Below are 17,544 nucleotides of genomic sequence, written 5' to 3' on the forward strand. Positions count from 1 at the left end.
GTTTTTTTACACAGTTCAGAGTATTGCCCTTCGATTGGTATTTTTCTGTGAGATAGGCAATATGCTTATATCAGATAGGATATCAGCCTTAGGAATCTAAAGATTTCATTTCAGGTCTGAGCTAGTCTGTGCAGGATTCTTTTACAGCCACTGAAGGAGACAGTTCCAGAAAGTCTTACTCTAACGTAGATATGTGCAAAGTGCAATTCTCAGCAGCTCGAGCAGAGCTCTCTTGAGGCTGTGTATTCCTAGCCTGCTCCCTTCTCTTCTGCTAAATCCTTTGGGCTTATATTACTGAAACTCCCAGATAGTACACGACAGGATGAGAATCTTACAGCGTAAAGTAGTGTTTAATAAAAGTCCTCTTTTTGGCTTTTATTAAAGAGATGTTTCAAAAATATCATTAACATACTAGTGCAAATAAGTGCCAGTGTTAGCAGGAGCCTGTGAACTTGGGAAACTAGACACGGCTAATATAAAATATATAGGCAAATCTCAGTTTTGTTAGTAGAAGGATTACCTCTGATGAACACAGATTAAATAGTACTGGGACTGGGCTGGCACTCGTAAGTGGTAATGACAGAGATAGCAGATGGACTGGAAAGAGTCTCACGCCCATGCCTTTCTTAAAAAGCAATTCCTAAACATAAGACTAATGCTAGTGGGTTTTCAAAATGTCTTCTTGCAAGTAATTTTTTGGACACTTTAACATGGAGATGTCTGTTTTTTCTAATGTTTGACTTTTATTTGAATTGCATTTCAGCATTGAATGTTGTCAAAAGTGTGTACTTTGTGTCTGGCTGGAAGTAGGGTTCGGGTTTTGTTTTTTGTAGGAGGGAATTCTTTGTAATACTGAGATGCTTTTTAATACACTGGCTTAAGCATGTCAAAAGACTAGTGTTAGAAATGTTACAGACTGTAGACTTGTACTGAATCCAAGGTGGGTTTTACAGCTTGCAGTTTTTCTCAGTTGCTTGTTAAAACCTGTTCACTGATTATATATTAATTGTGGTGTGGTTTTAAGGTTATGAAGGGCTACTTTCTAGAGATTAGTTTTTTATACCACTTGAAAACTGAGACTCGCTGCTGTGGAATGTCATGTGTAAAGCAGATCTTGAGAGTTTAACTGCTAAAATGAATCAAAATTTTGATCCTTACATTGCATTTCTCTGATGTTCTTTAGTTGTAGGGATGCACCCTTGATTTTTGCTTGGCTTTTGGGGTTTTCATTCTGTTTGTTTGCCTTTGAATGGTTGAATTGTCTGCTCTTCACTCTTGATGTCTCCTCCTTGTTCTCCGAATAGTGTGTAAGTTGCCCACGTGTTTAGTTGTTTGCATTTTTGCTTCGATCACAAGAATGAATTCCTGTATGCTGTGGGCTTTTTGAATATACTGACAAGATGAGTGCTAAACCCGTTTGATGTAATTAAGCTGTTTGTGATTTCAGTTTCTGACTGATGGTAGTTGGTTACACTGGGGCATTTAAAGGAGGACTCTAAGCCACCAGTTGCACTTATTTCCTTATTCACTTTTTTCCTCAAAATCATCGTGGAACTCAGATGACCTTTTCCAAACTACCTCTCAAGTAAATCAGGTTATTGACTGCTTCATTTTGTGTTAATCTATTTTATCTTGGCCTACATAAGTACTTTTGAGGCAAAGATTATGTCTGTTATGTATTTAAGTAGCATTTAGTATAACAAGACCCTAATGACTGCTTTTGGGTATTACTGTAATAAAAATACATAAGGTTTATTGGTAGTTAGGAAGTAAATAAAGGAGATAAGTGAGATAAATAACGTTCAGAAATCCTTTGATTTGCGTCCTTAAAAAGTTCCCCCACATTTTTACATTGGGAGGGTACTGTCAATCTTCAGAATTTCTTATGTCATAAATCATTAATATTATGTATGACATTTTTAATCACATTTATTGTTGGGATGGTTGTAAACCACTTACCAAAAGGCAAGATAGTACCAGTGTTGCTACTCTACTTGATACCGTTTAGACAGAGACAACGTGATACTAGGTCAGACCAAAGATCGTCTAGCTGGTATCCTGTCCTCAGTGGTAGTCAGTAACAGATGCCTTGAGAATAGTGTAAGAACAATGCAGAAGCATAGTGATACCTCCCCAGAATACTTCTTCCAGCCTTCAGTGATTCACAACTCGGAGGGATCCAGAGCCAGGGGTGATGGTGTTTTATTTAACAGGACCTCATGGATTTTCCTTCTATGAAATATTCCTGTTGCTTGAGCCTCTGTAAACCTTTAGTATCCGTAATATCTTGAATGATGCTACAGTTACAGTCAAAATATTCAGGAATCAAGACATATGTAAAACAAGTTTATCTAAACTAAATTTGAGCTCCTTTTGCGTATTATCATTTTAGATCACTTTTCCTGTACAGAAATCCAGTTTGATTAGTGCTTGTGATAAACAGTGGTTGGTGATTTTAGTGCCTGAAGGCTGGTTTATGTTAAACATAAAAGGAGTGTAGCAAATTACTCAGCTAAGGAAAAGAGAAATGAGAATTGGCTTTGCTTGTTCCTATATGATGATAAGCAAGTGATTTAAACCCAAATATGTGTATGTAGCTCCTGTTTGCTTATGGTTTTGTTCGCACCTACCTGTAAGTGCTGTCAGTGGTGACAGAAGCTGTGAAAACCAAGCATTTGTGCCGGTTAGTGTGACCTGCTCCCACCCCCCCAATAAAAATACCCAGAAGCTGCTGCCCCGAGATTCTGTAGTCTGTTGTGAATGATATGGTAAAGAAATGCATTCTCATGTAAGAGCAAATGTAATTAGGTACTGTCCTTGTGCAAGTGTGTTATAAAAGAAAGTTGCATAGACAGCAGCTGATTATAATGTTGCCTAAACTTTGAGAATGTAGTTTTGAAAGCATAGTTTTGCTTTCAGGGGCAGGAGTGGTGTATCAGCTCTGTATACAAACTACAGATGCACCTTTTTCTTCAAGAATGCGTACATCAGGGAGTGTTATATGCAATCTAGTAGTTGAAATTCCTGAACATTCTTCAAGCCAGTTGAGCTCGTTGTATCCAAATTTCATCTCTTAATGTCTTTGATGTAAGTTTATAGCAAATAGCAGCCTTCAGTACTTAACATGATTTAGGACAAGGTATTAGTCATCTCTTTCCCTAAACCTGCCAGTGAATAGTACAGACGCCTTCTAGTGAAGGGAGAGGCACAATTGGGACCATTTCTGATTTGTCTTTGGTTAAAAGGAATAAATTATCAGAGCTGCTACAGACAATACTGTGAACCTAGTATTAATATTTTGCCAATTGTGAATGTACATGTTTGACTGCAGGCACAAATATACAATGCTTGAATTGTCTGTAGATCACACTTGCTTCATTTTTTGATGTCGCAGTAAAAAAAATTCAGGTATTGATTATACATGTGTTGGAATATTTGAAATTCAGTGTAAGCACTTAGATAAACACTGAACTGCATGCGGTAAAATCAGCAAATTTTTGCTAAAGGCACAGAGTTCTTACCTTATGACACAAGATTGTATAAAGCTGCTAAGTGCTCATTTGATTTCATACTCTATAAAGCGGTTAACGTATATTAATTATACTTCAAAAGGGAAACTAACTGAAAAATGATCATCAGGAGGAAAACCAGTAATTCTTAATTTAAATACTAGTTTGAAACTTGGTGTTGAAGATAACTTAGTTATAGAATCTGCCATTTTCAAGCCACAGAAACAGTTTTTGTCTTGGAAATATAACTAGTTTTGTTGGCAGCTAAATGCAACAAAATTTAAAATACAAGCTTGCCAGTAGTTTTCCAGGAGCCACAGTCAATAACGAGACTCCATTTGTAGCTGTTAAAACACACAAATAAGCAACAATTCCTGCTTTAAGGTCTATGAAGTCAAAGTCTATCATACTAGTTATAATAAATATTGTAGAAAACAGGGAAGGTGCACTGGTAGGACAGCAAAAAGGTTATGGATTTAGTGTAGGTTAACACTAACTGGAGTTAAATTTTTTAAGAACTTGCATAAATGGCCTTAGTGTCCTTAGGGTCTGGCTATTTATTTTAGTATACTGTATGAATATTCTAAAATTTTGTTTGCCTGAGCAGCACTGATGTATATTTATTGTCATGTAGTCTCTATCCTGAGAACAGAACCTGATATAAAACAGTGGGAGTTAATCCCACGAGCCTATTCTGTCCTTCAGTGATGTTCGCGTCCAGCTTGTTAAAGTACTGCGCTAAGCAGAAGCGTGCTTTTGGCTTGCATCACAGTTCTTGGTCTTCCCTTGTGGCTTTTGAGAAATCCCAGGAATTTCAGTCGTGCCTGGCATCGCAGAGCGTGACTCCACAAATTGTGTTTGTCTTCTGTGAGGAAATTTGCTGATTATTGCAGTTCACCCACCTACCAGCATGATCATATTTGATGGGTTCAAACCTTTGCAGTATTGCAAATTAGAGCCTTGAATGATGGATCAAAGGGGCAGAGGGAGATCAAATGCTTGCTGCCTTGGCCAGTACAAGACTGACATGTAGCAGATGTAAAGCTAGCAGGAGGCAGTTTCAAAGTAAATAAAAAGAGATGGTTCTGCACTCGGAATGTATTTGAGCTATTGAATTCCTTGCGAGAAGATGTGGATGTGAAGGTGGTATTTGCTAAAGGTTTACATGACCTTAGAGGAGACCAAAGAGGTATGTGAAAGAAGATCCACAGAGTGTACTAAGATTGAGAGGACATCTGATTTAAGAGACCCCAAGATACAAAAGCTTGGGAAACACTGGGATGCATACCCAGTAGGAGAATCATACATGGCTCCTCTGTCCTTAGGCTTCTTCATGGATATCCACTTTTGGCCACTTTGCTGCAGTCACAATGCTGAGCAAAGCAGACCTTTAGTCTGATTCAGTACTGTTATTCTCAAGCTCTGCCTGTTTTTCTCCCCTTATTTTTTTTTCCAGTTCTGTACCATTATTACACAGCTTGCATCAGCGATAGTTGATCTTTTTAATCATGGAAGTAACATTTGAGGGGGAAGGCAATGAAGGCAAAGGCAAGAGCAGCTCTTCTAAGGTTGTGTGTTACCTCTGCCTTTGCTAACTGCAGCTGCAAGAGCACTGGAGGCTGCAGCACAGTGGGTAGGACCTGAGCTTTCTGTATACTTGAGTCTGGATACAGTCTAGCAGAGCTCATCTGGTGCTCTTCCTGAGCTATAAGGCTTTTCCAGGCCCAGCATCTTGCCAACAGCTGTGGTGATACAGGAGCAGGAACAGCGTGTAGCTGTGCTACAGCATATTGTCTTACTCATGCAGGTTGCCTTAGGATTTCTGCACTGTACTCTGTAGGCAAACCCTAAAATAATCATCTGTGCATGGCAGAAAAGTCTTACAGAGGTGGACTTTTATCATCATATGAGAAGGCATAAAATAGCCTACATGTTAAGATTTCTGCCCTGTTGGTAAGGAATATTATTTGCTGTTCATTTTAGAAAATGTGTTGGAAATGTCACAAGACCCGACAATGCTGCAAGCCTTAGATAAAGTTAGTATTGATAAGACTCGTAACCTGAGAGTACCTATTTTCTCTGCTTAACTGATTCTTATCAGACTGGTTTGCAGTTTAATTTGTCTCCTCCGACATTACCAGGTTCAGCATTGAGAAAATATACCGCTTTATCCCTGATACTTGCCAGAGGCTTTATTTAAGTAGTAGAAAGGCAATAAATGACTGGGTTTGCTGTTACAGTTGCTTGATCTGTTTACATTTTTTGATGCTTAGCCTGTTCATTGATAGTTTGTTTGCTTAATTTTTTCTAATTGAGAGAGTCTGTACCCACCTCTGACCTGTTCTTTTTTTTCTTCATCTGTTCACTGTGGTACAAAATCAAGAACCTCCTTTGAGATAACAAACAGCTTTCTGTTCAGTTGCAACAGTAGATATGTAGCTCAAGGTTTTCCGTTAACAGATTTTTTAAAAAGTGAATGTCTCCGTTCCTCTGACTTCTGCTGCAAAAAATAAAATTTCCTATCTGAAACCTGACATATGAAAAGCCAAAAGAGAAATTTATTTTATTTCATTTTATTTAGTAATTTCAGGATAATTAGATGTTGCTCGTGTTGTACAACCTCAGTGTTGCACTGTGTTGGCATCTGTGCCTTCTCTATAAACCCATGGACCCCAGGTGACAGTCACTTACATGGAGTTCCTCAGCCCTCCTCTTCCTCTCCTGGTGCTCAGGTATTGTAGGCTCTCTCACCACACTGCTCCCTCCCCATCCTCACTGCTCAGGGAGTCCAGCACTACAAGTTTCCCTGAGCATCAGGCCTGTGGCTCTAGCAAGCCTCTTGGATCCTCATCTTCCTGGAACGTTTCCCTAGCAAGCAGCCTTGGGCTTTTAAATCTGAGTTCTCATCTCCTTGGTATGCCCCTGTGGCTAGTGAAGCACCACCCCCTTACACAGGACTCCGAATCTCCCTTCTGGAGATGTGAGCAAGAAAACCTGCTGCCTCCTTTTGGCCAGGCTTTACATACCTGGAACAAAACAGCTGTTGAAAGCTTAGGGTGAAGTGGTGTCAAAGGCAAAAAAGATGTATCCTGGAAAAGTGTAGTGATCTAGGTTTTCAGGTATTTGAAATAACACTTGGGGTGGAACTAGTGGAATTGCCCTTTAATGTGCGGAAAGATTGTGGGTTTCCTGAACTCTGTAAACTGAGGTTATGTCCCCAAAAGTCCCGCCAGCAGTAAACAAGGCAATACTGTAGTAATTTTTAGCATTATCAGAAGTTTACAGACCTTCAGAATGGCTTGATTTTTAACAGTCATCTTCCAACTACTTGGTTTTTAATCCGTAACATGTTGAACTTGCATGTCATCATCCCCTAACTGGGTTTTGAATGAGTAGCTGCTGTTCATGGCTATAATTATTGTACCAGTTTTGTGAATGTTTTTGTTTCTGAAGCAGCAGAGCAGTATTCTTTTCTGAAGCTGAAAATGAACAAACATGGTGTTAAATGATAATGGCAATGATGTTAAACTGTTACCAGCGCAGATAGAAACAGCTTTTTGGGAGACTGTTGCTTTAGCTGTGTGTGGCACTCCTACTACACACATTTTTAGGAAAAGAAATCAACTGTCTAGTTCTACAGGATATTATACAATTTCTTTCAGAAAGAAAGGCAACTGTGCTTTCTTTTTCCAAGTGCTTGCTCATCCACATTCCTCAGGTGTCATTATACATCTCCCTCCTACCTTCCCCAGTCCTTGCTATGCTTCTCATTTTCTGGCATTTTATTGTGAATGATGGTGATTTATAGAGGCAGTGTTTTGAGGCAATGTTCTGTGTGATATACCCGTACATAGGCTTACAGAATGTCTATTTCAAAAGTAACTAAAAAAAATAATGTTAATTTTCTGATCTTAAATTTCTTATGCCTTAACGATTGCTTTTGTTTCAACCTAATAAATTATGCAAGCCTATCTCTCCAAATGAAAATATGTAGTGTTTTTTAACCAGTAGTCGCTTTCCTGTCAGTCTTAAGATTTTCTGCCCTGTGTTGCAGCACAGGAGACAAAATTAGGGTCAGGCAATAGTTACCTAGCAAAGACGAAATAATTCTAGCCTAAGAAAATAATATTTATTTTGCCATAGACCCAGGTTAACTTGTCCTCTTCATCCCCAATCCTGATTCATTAGTCAACAGAATTAGGGCAACATGACCCTTCTATGCAAATAAATTCATGATGAGGCACCACTGTTATTAAATTGTAATATTTGTTGCCTGTCCTTATTCTGCTTGTATACTAATGGCGAGAGAAGGAGGAAGATAATTTTCTTAAGCTGTTTCCATCTCACTGAATGGAAACGTTGTAATGATTTTAAATAAGAGGTGGCATAACAATGCAACTGATTGCTGCAAATGATGTAATTTTTTTCCCCTTTAGGATCTAAAGAAATATTTACTGTAGAAGAGAAGTGACCAATTGTCACTCACACAGTTGTAATAGGTACAAATGCAAAAACACAATTAAAAATAAGACATGAGTGTTTGAAAATGTCAATAGTGCGATTACGATGCTGTGAAACACTGATCAGTGGTGGGCAGTTACTGAAGGTGTGGAGTTGGAGCTGTAATTTGACTGTGTTTCACAGCATCAGGGCTTCCTCCAAGAAACCATGTCTGGCTCTAGAAGTCATTGGGCAGTAAGTGGCTGGAAACTGAGGGAGTACTTCAAGGGAGCATCATCCTGTATGTTTTTTTCTGGTTCTTATATTCTTTCCTGGGCATCTGCTTCTGGCCACTGTCTTTACTGTTTCTTCTCTTGAGTCAGACTGCTGCCCCCTAACAAAGCCCTACAGCTCTCCTGGTGAAAGGGAGGGGTATGGTGAAAAAAAAAAAAAAAAAAAAAGAAAAGTAGTCGCATGATGTGGGAAGAAGACAAGATAAGGGGAAGGATGTGAGGGTCAAAAGATCAAAAATGGGGATTCTGCCAAGAGATGTGAAGGATCAGAGGACGGAAACAGTTCACAGTCACCAGGGGACACTGGGCTACCTAGACCTTAGTCTCACGTAGTGCGGCCACTCTTATGTTTTGTCCATATGTAGGAAAAAAACAAATAGGTGATAACTATGCCAGTGTACTGCCAAGTGTGATAAAAGAGCCACTGGCTTCTCCACCAGTGGACAAGATGGGTGAACAAAGGTGGGAGGAAGGAATACAATGGATATTTTGGTCAGTTTGGCACTGCTCTTTCATGAGCAGTCATTCAGGAAACTCACAGGGGCAGATATATTTTTTTTTTTTAGTGTATGGAGGTCAGTCCTGCCTTCAGCTCACTCAGGCCCTTCTGAATTACCTGTTTGGTGGCCATTTTTCTCACCTGAGAGGATGGGCAGGTAGGCAAGAGAAGCTGACCTGTGTGGGAGCAGGTTGAGTGCCTCCTTGGGGAAGGGGGAGGAAGTTCCTTTTTACTCCTACTTGTGCAGTTGAAGATCATCAGAGAAATTATGGAAATTGCCATTTTTTCCTGATACTTGTAGGACTGTTCTGGTTAAGTTCATTGTGATCCAACTCTTAATGAGAGAAAGATGAGTAGAAATACTTTGCATGCACATAATATTCAAAGTAATGTTGTTAGAACAGCTGTTAGTGTTTCCGAGTTAAGCACTTGATTTTGCAGCTTTCTTATTGTCATAGTAGTGTTAAATATGCAATTTCCAACCTTAAAGAAAACAAAGAAAAAGTAGCTGATGTATAACTCAGTATGTTTTCTGGCACAGCCTATGGGTGTGGAACACAAGCATCTACCTGAGTGACTGAATCTATATGTATTTATGTTTTATTGAATATATTTATGGATTAAAGAGGAAACATTATGCACAGTATGGAAGTTTATCACGTTCATATACTAAAGAAAGACACTCTTCCACCCTGGTTTGAAAAATTATTCAGGTTTATAGCTAGCTTGAGTGTAGCTGGTATGGTGTGATTCAATGTAGTTGTGGATTTGTTCAATGTGAACAGGAAAGAGAATGATTTTGTCACCCTCATCTTCCTTCTGTTTCTGCTACGTGAATCAAACAGCCGAGTGAAGTGCCTTCGATCAGAGCCGGCATATAAAAATTTCAAACCCTGACACTTGTAGAAATGCATGAGTGCTCATAAAAATGGGAAAAGATGACAAGATTGAAGTTAGCGTTACAGCGGATGACTTTACATGTATGACAGATGTCAGTGTTATTTACATAGAAATAAAAAAAAATGCAGTGAAGAGTGCTTAACGTAATGAATCATTGAGTTTAAAAAATAAAACAACATAAATTTATTTTTACTAATGATTAGAGATGTACATTTTTCACTTTAAAACAAAAAAAAAAGAGATTCAGGTGCTTACTTTTATACAGGTTAAGAGAGAAGTAGGTACTCTGAACCAAAGGCCTGGCAAATAAAAGCTTTCCAGTAAATCTTTTAGGAGTAGCTGTAGCCTTTTCTTAGAAGATATTTCGGATGGTTTGAATTTTACGTGTGATTATCAGCTTGTGAATAGCTCATAGTCCAAAAGCATTTTCTATAATAAATACAGAACCATAAAATTCTCTACGGCTTTTTCATGAGTGAAGTCCTGCGATGATGAAAAACTGGTACTGCTTTCTGATACTGAAGTGTTAATGTTTTCTTGATATTGGGCATCCCAAGAGCCCAACTGAAAGGCAAGCAACTCCAGTATATTTTAATTAACATATAAGTATATTAACTGTTTGAAATCAAAATTGATTTTTGCTATTTTTCTTTTTTCAACTGCAGTGACATTTTAAATTTCAGTCAAAGATTCATTACATGTGAAGGTTATAACCAAAAGCATTTAAGTGAAAATGGATGATTTGACATTCTAGGAGCAACAGCCTCCTCCAGACTTTGTGCTTATGCAGTCTGTGTATTTGACAGCGCTGAGAGTATGCTTCTTTAAAACTTGTAGCTTAGTTATGGAGCTTTTTTAGATTGTCTTGTCCCTTTTTCTTGCTCTTGTACACAATTGTGTCCACAAAGGGGTTTTCATGTAATTGTTCTGTGCAATGGCGTTTCTAGTCTTGTCCTAGAAGATCAGCAGGATTTTGGATTTCTTTTAGGGGAGCTTTCACATTTACTTTTTGCAGAAGTCCTATTGTATCATAGAATTATAGAATGGTTTGGGTTGGAAGGGACCTTAAAGATCATCTAGTTCCAACCCCCCTGCCATGGGCAGGGACACCTTCCACTAGACCAGGTTGCTCAAAGCCCTGTCCAACCTGGCCTTGAACACTTCCAGGGAGGGGGCAGCCACAGCTTCTCTGGGCAACCTGTGCCAGTGTCTTGCCACCACAAGATTAGTGGTTAATGAGGATTTTTTTGAAGATATCTTGGGGGGGGGGAAAGGAGAAAGAATGACACATAGTGATGATGTATGTAAAGAACTGTATTTTGCCATATATCTTTTGTTTATAGATAGTTGATGCATTTGGACATACTCAGAGAAGTTTTGGGATACATGAACAGTTCTTCATCTTCTATGCCTGAAACATAGCGTAATCTGATTTTTAAACAGTTCAGTTTGAAAAAGTTCAACTTAGAACCACAACTTTTATGATCTGTAAGTATGTAACATGGGGACTGGATAGAAAAGTTCGTAGTTTCTAGACAGTGGGTTCATTCTCATGGAGTATTGTGGAGAGGATGGATTTCCCCATTTGATAAAATGATATTGGAGTGTGTTTCAGTCGCTGCTGCCTGGTCTGGAGATCTAGAGTCCCTCTTTTAATTCATCTCTGGCGAGGGACCTAGTTAACAACACCTATTGTATGTTACAAGTGAAGTAGTTTCATGTTGAAGGATAAGTGGACCTTGTATTTGCATTCCCAGTCACTACTACTAAGGATGACTTTGTTCCCTCTAAAATCTGCAAGAAAACTGTCCTCAGCCTGCCTTGTGTTAGCTGTTCTCCTCAGTTGTCACCTCTAGTATGGGTTGTACTGCATTTTGTTGACATTCTTAGTGGTTTTTTTCTGTTCATAATTGATGTTGGCATTTTGGGAAAGTTGAGAAACTACTTGGTTGCTTTTTCTTTCTTTAATACCATTTTACTTGAATTTTGGGTTCATATGAGCTGTGAATGATGGTTGGGTTCAATGATGGATAAAGCTTAAACTTAAGAGTTAGTAAGTTTCTTTCTGCCTTTTGTGATGATTTTTCAGTCCACTTTTGCGGAGTGACTGTTTTGTAATGCTTGTGGTTAAAATAGTTACAGTTGTTCCATAGAAGGTATTAAAACTTTGTTTAACATAAGTGAAAAGATTTGATAAATAGTGGAGGTGAGGAGAAAGAAGGCATTTATTCTCTTTCTTAGAGGGATGCACCTTAAATGCCAGCAGGTGGTCTATTCAAAACTAATAGTACTAGTTGCTTTTAGTAAACCATTGTGCAGAGCAAGGGCTCTGTTAATTCCCTGTCCTTATGAGCACAAATTAGTAGGAAATAGTGACGTTAGCACTGTAGGATGTCATTACTGGAAACCTGTTATGTGAAACTTTATGTCAAATATTTTATTAGCCATTTGATATGTATATATAATTAGAAAATTTAACATTCTGTGCAGATTCAACTCATTTCCCATAATAGAACTAATCCCCTCAGCATTATTCGGTTGGTTTACATGGTTTTGGCAATTGTTATGTATTAACACAGCTATGAATTTGGTTTTAGGTGAGTTGAGAAATCATTTATTTTAAAGTTGATTAATTTTAAACCCTCTTGCAATCTCGTTGTTTGCAAATTCAGTACAATAGATTAGCATAAACACTAATGAACATTGAATATCATTTATTCCAGTTAAAATCCATTCTGATTTTGTTATAAGCAAAACATTTTAAGCCTGCTTATTATATGAAAATATTGTCACTGCTGTTTAGCAGATCAGTTAGGTGTATGCATGTTAGTCATACAGGTACACAAAAATTCAGCTAGACTCTCTGGTTGAAAGACAGCATCAAGAAAACATGTATTACAAATAGCATAAAGCATTCAATCTGTGTTTACAATGTTTAGCAGATAGTTTTTATTAAATTCAGGCATAAAATTTTCATTCAGCTTAAGTTAAGCCAGACATGGATGTCATTATGAGATTTACATACCATTAGCTCACATCAATTGATTAGCAGCTGAGCTCTGTGGTACAAGGCTGGTTAGATACATTATTTGTGATGCCAGGAGGCTGCAGGTCAAGGAGGTTTACTGGCTGCATGCTCGTTTCCTTTGCCTTTGTGATTACTTGATAAAATGAAGTGCATCACTGTGAACAATTGATCCTTTCGAACAATCCAGACTGGTCAGCAGTCTAAATCCACATTTTAAAGCCATCATTATAGCCTCAAACTTAAGAGTTTCCAGGGTGCAGACAAAGGTGTTATCCTCCTTCAGTACCAGTCGTGTACCGTTTTCAGACTTTATGAAGTACTTGAATTGAATAATATTTGAAGATACTGAAAACTCCTCTGGAAATCCATCCAGCCTGCTTTTGGACACCAGTACAATTCTGGATTTTATTTTTGCAATGAAATCAGGAGCATTACAAAAGATTCTAAGTCCTTGTGAACGGTCGTGGCTGTCAGTTATTTCAAGGAAAGTAGTCTCTCGAGATGCTAGCTGTTCCTTCTCCCACCTTGATTTCACTGCATCCGAGAGTGCCTTAAGCTGGAAAAATTCTGCTTCTTGTGCCAAAAGTTGATTTTCTCGAAACCCTTCAGGTAGAAGAAGTTCTCCATTTCGTAGGAAGTTGAGAATGTGTCTGAAAAGGAGTCCATCTCTGTCTATGAAGTAATGACCATCTGCATCAAATGGGCACATTATTTTTCCGTTTATGATCCCTTCCAGAAAAGAATCTGGGTACTTGGTTAGTGTCTGTTTTTGTGTGATATACAGATAGCCACCAACATTCAGAGTAATCAGAGACGTTTTATAGTCCTTGTCTTGCTCAGAGCCTTCGGAGTTGCTGTGTTTTTCTTCACATTCCTTTTCTCTTCTGTTTATTTTTCTCTCCATTATCGAAGCTAGGACAAAAAGCCAGCTATCTTGCTTTGTTCTTGTCAGCTTGCAAAGAGAATTTTTTTTTTTTTTTTTTTTTTTTAAAAAAAAAGCACCTTTATTCAGCTCCGGCACGATGTTGAAATGGAAATGCTGCTAGCATTGCTCCGACTGTCAGCTCGGGTTTGCAGTAGGTGGCGTATCAGCTGTGTATGCAGGGAGATATCAGGAATATGACTGTAAAGGAGAATTTGCATTTAACTGTATAAGGGAAGAAGGGTATAACAACTGTTTGTCTCTTTCTTCCCTTTAAGTCTAAGAAGTTTACATAGTTTTGGGGGTTATTCACAGAAATGTATGCTACTATTCTAAATGACACCTTGTTTTTAATACTTTAAGATGTATTTGTCGTATCAGCAGTATCAGTATCAGCATGCTTAGTGCTTATGGTGTTAAACAGATAGCTTCATTGATGTTTCAAGGATTTTAATTTTCACAAAGCATCTTTTCACATTTTTTGATACTGATTACAATACGTCATGCGTACAGCAGGTCAACAGTGAAAGGAAAGGTGTCCCTGTCTGTACAAGGGGGGGTGTCATCTGTGGAGTGCGTGCACATACATATTCCTCATTTATCGAACACGTGCACAGCGGTAAGATGTTTTCACAGAAGATACTCTGGAAGTGGTGCTGAGGACTTGTTGATCTGACTGTTTTAAGTTTGTGGTGAAAGCTGCCATTTGCAGTCGGTGGGAGTATGGCACCAACACAGGAACTGCAGCCTGATTAGGTTTCACTTTTTGCCTTTCTCTGTGCCATAGATAAGACCTGTTTGAGAGAGGGGATTTACTATTTATATTGGTGATGTTTTTTAAGTCACCAAGGCTATCTAGCATCAGTTTGTTCTTTCTCAATAGGAACAACTCAGCTGCCCTGCGGAACAAAGGGTTAGTGTGCCTACAGATAGCTTTGAACATCACATAACATGATAGCTTAGCAACACTTGGGTACGGGGAGGGGGAAACATCAGCAGAGCACACTTGTATCAAATGGCTGTCTTCTCTCCATGAATCTGTGCTTTGAGGCTCGCTCTTGGTTGCCTCTTAGAAAAAGGTTTCCCCTTTAAACATTTGCAGCTTGGAGCAGGAAAGGGAAAGCTCTCCACACATCTCTGTGTGCATTTCCTTGGGGAGCGGGCGGGAGCCGCAGCATGCATTCCCCAGCACTGGCTGGAGCAAACGCTTACCTTGGGCTGGACCTGAAGAGGAGGTCTCATCTTTTTCAAGATGTATTTTTTACTTTCCAGGTAGATGTCTCCTGTTTTGCCCGATTAGCAGTCAAAAGTCAGATTATTCATCTGTAAATTCTTCTGCTCTATTTCTAAATATTCTATTCCTACTACTCCCAGTGTCTAAGGCTGTTTATCGATACCGTAGAGGCATCACTATAATATTTTATTAATGGATAACTGAATCTAGTAGAAATAAATGCACGTTTCTGTACTCACTATTCTCCTTGCCAGGGTATCCCTAGCACTGATACGCTAAATTTTTCTGCTGCTGTATGTGATATATTAAGCAGATATTATTCATTAGATTTGATTTATCAGGTATTAGTCATGGTTTTAATTTTAACTCTTTGATGCCATGGATATGTTTAGCATAACTTCAGTCAAAGACTTTTCAACCAGTTTCTAATTTTTAAACGTTTGGACTTTTTTCAAAATTCACTCCTTTCACAATTATTAAGTGAATAATTGAGAAAATGAAAGAGCCAATTAGTTTCAAGTATAATTTTTCTTTTTTTGCCATTACAGGAGACAGCCATTCAAATTTAGTTTCTTGTTAAGTGATGGAAAATTCAGTTAATGTGCTTAGATCATGCATAGCTACAGTGTTGAACCATCTTAGTGGCTGTTAAACTCTTAAGAGAATGATATCTGTGGTGTTTTCATCTTACACAGTGATCTTGAAATACTTTGAAGCTGAAGTAGGAATGTCCTGGCACAAGTAAGTGGGGATTTCCAAGGAGAGATGGAATTTGTAAAAGATACAAAATTTTTCATGGCCAGTTAAGCTGTCTAGATTTTAAGAGACGGCAGTTACAGAACAGTATCTGCTCACTTAGTTTTTCATGTTCATCATCTTCTCACTGTTCTAACACTTGTAGTTGAAATTTTCCATTTTTGTGAACGAGTAAGTATTCTTTGAAAGATCATGCAAAATCATTTTAGTGGTTTGTATGATAAAATATTCAAAATCGATTTGATGTGGAAAATATACTCTGTGGAGATCATGAATATTTACATTTAAACCTTTGAGACTTGAAAAATGTAGAGCTGCTGTAAAATTTTCATCACTAAAAACCCATGTAACTTTACTGCAGCTGACAGTCATCTGTAACACAAAATTAAAGCCTGACATATCTTTCTGAAAATTTCCACTTTCTGTGCCATACTACAAGATAACTTTTCCAAAGAGCCCTCGTTCTTGCTGCGCACTTGGTGATACATATGGTATTGCAGCGCATGTAGTGTTAGTGGGGTGGTTTCATATAGCTCACTGTTTTCTGAAGGTGTAGCTATGCCTAGAGGAACTGGATTTCCTTTTTTCTGTCCTTTTGTCCATGCACTGGAAGATCATCCAGAAGTTCATTTTGGCAAAGGTATGCAAGTATTTCTTACAATCAAGTTAGAGACTTTGACCATTCTTGTGTTCTGAGAGGCTTTGTGTTGTGCACCAGGCGTGTGATAGCTGAAATGTGCTCAGTGCATCTCAGATCTTCTTGCTTCCCTCTTGAATTGAGACAGAGCAACTTGCTGCTGTGTGCTCTCTCATGCTGTGAGTGAACGGTCTGTCTCCGCCCTATCCGGTTGAAGTATCCTGCTTACCAATGTTGGTAGCTAGCAATTGTGAAGTGACTACTGCTTCACAAATTGTTAGTGTCTCCTGTATGCTGGGATTGGCGATTCAAGTAAGGAATATCGCTGTAATCCAGCAACTGAAAGGATATTGTTTTGGTTCCAGATGAAGTCAGAAAATATACTAAGCACTCTTGCACACACTTAAGAGAGTGGCTGTAGTAGTAGTACTCCATTTCTGAGTTACTCACCCTTTGGGCTGCACCAGGAGGGCAATCCACAGAGCTTTTCAGTTTGTTCTTGGTCAGGCAAGCTGTCCTGGAGACAGTGAAAATGCAGTGCTGGTGTCTATCAGCTACACAGGAAAACAAATCCAAGGAGGAGGGTGCTAGGCATCTGCCCCTCATTCTGTTCTACATGTTTCCTTTTGGAAAATAACCTCACTCGTCCTCAACTTCCATCCTCCTGAACCTCCTCGTCTGGAAGCTTGAGCATGCCATGAGCTGATTCAGGACTGGAGCACACCACAGGAAAGTGGTGCTTTACCAGTGGTTCAGCTCACATGTCCAAAAGGCAGCAGCTTCACTGAGAGTCTGCTGTCAGTGAAAATGACTTGAGTTACAGGAAACAGCTACTTTTATTCATTACAGTGCAAAGGATATGATGAGATATCTGAGCTATAAGAGGTAGAGGATTATTGAAATGTGTTAGGAAGCCATGCCAATGAAATCTGTTTGGGTTATCGAGGCAATTTGCTAGCCATTTAATGTCATAACACTGAAAATTGACCAGGTTGTTGGACAATTAAACCATTCAATAGCTACTATCTCACAGTGTTGATAACAGACATTCTCATTCCAATAATAACTCCAGGACGTTGATTAACAGCTATTGAAGACAATCCTACACTCTAATTAAAATTGAAGATTTTTAAATCAGCAAGTCTGAACAATTTGCATCCAAGAGTTTTGAAAGAGCCATCTTAGATACTCTATCAACAGTTGCTGTTGATATTTTTAATAATTTTTGAGCACTGCAGTTCTACAAGACTGAAAAATCAAATGCTGTGCCAGTATTTGAAGGGTGAATTGGATGACCCAGGTATTTAAAAACAGAAAGGGACTGTA

General features: G+C 38.6%; 2 protein-coding genes across 4 annotated transcripts in view; one reads left to right on the forward strand and one right to left on the reverse strand.

The window, feature by feature from the left end:
• GTF2F2 (general transcription factor IIF subunit 2) overlaps positions 1–17,544 on the forward strand; it is a 92,840-nt gene that overhangs the window by 18,662 nt on the left and 56,634 nt on the right. The gene's annotated exons all lie outside the window — the stretch shown is intronic.
• On the reverse strand, positions 12,339–13,811 carry KCTD4 (potassium channel tetramerization domain containing 4). The gene has a single exon (XM_074816953.1). The coding sequence runs from the start codon at positions 13,571–13,573 to the stop codon at positions 12,800–12,802; it is 774 nt and encodes a 257-aa protein (XP_074673054.1). The 5' UTR covers positions 13,574–13,811; the 3' UTR covers positions 12,339–12,799.

Source organism: Strix aluco, chromosome 2 (genome assembly GCF_031877795.1).
Source record: "Strix aluco isolate bStrAlu1 chromosome 2, bStrAlu1.hap1, whole genome shotgun sequence".
Lineage (NCBI taxonomy): Eukaryota > Metazoa > Chordata > Aves > Strigiformes > Strigidae > Strix > Strix aluco.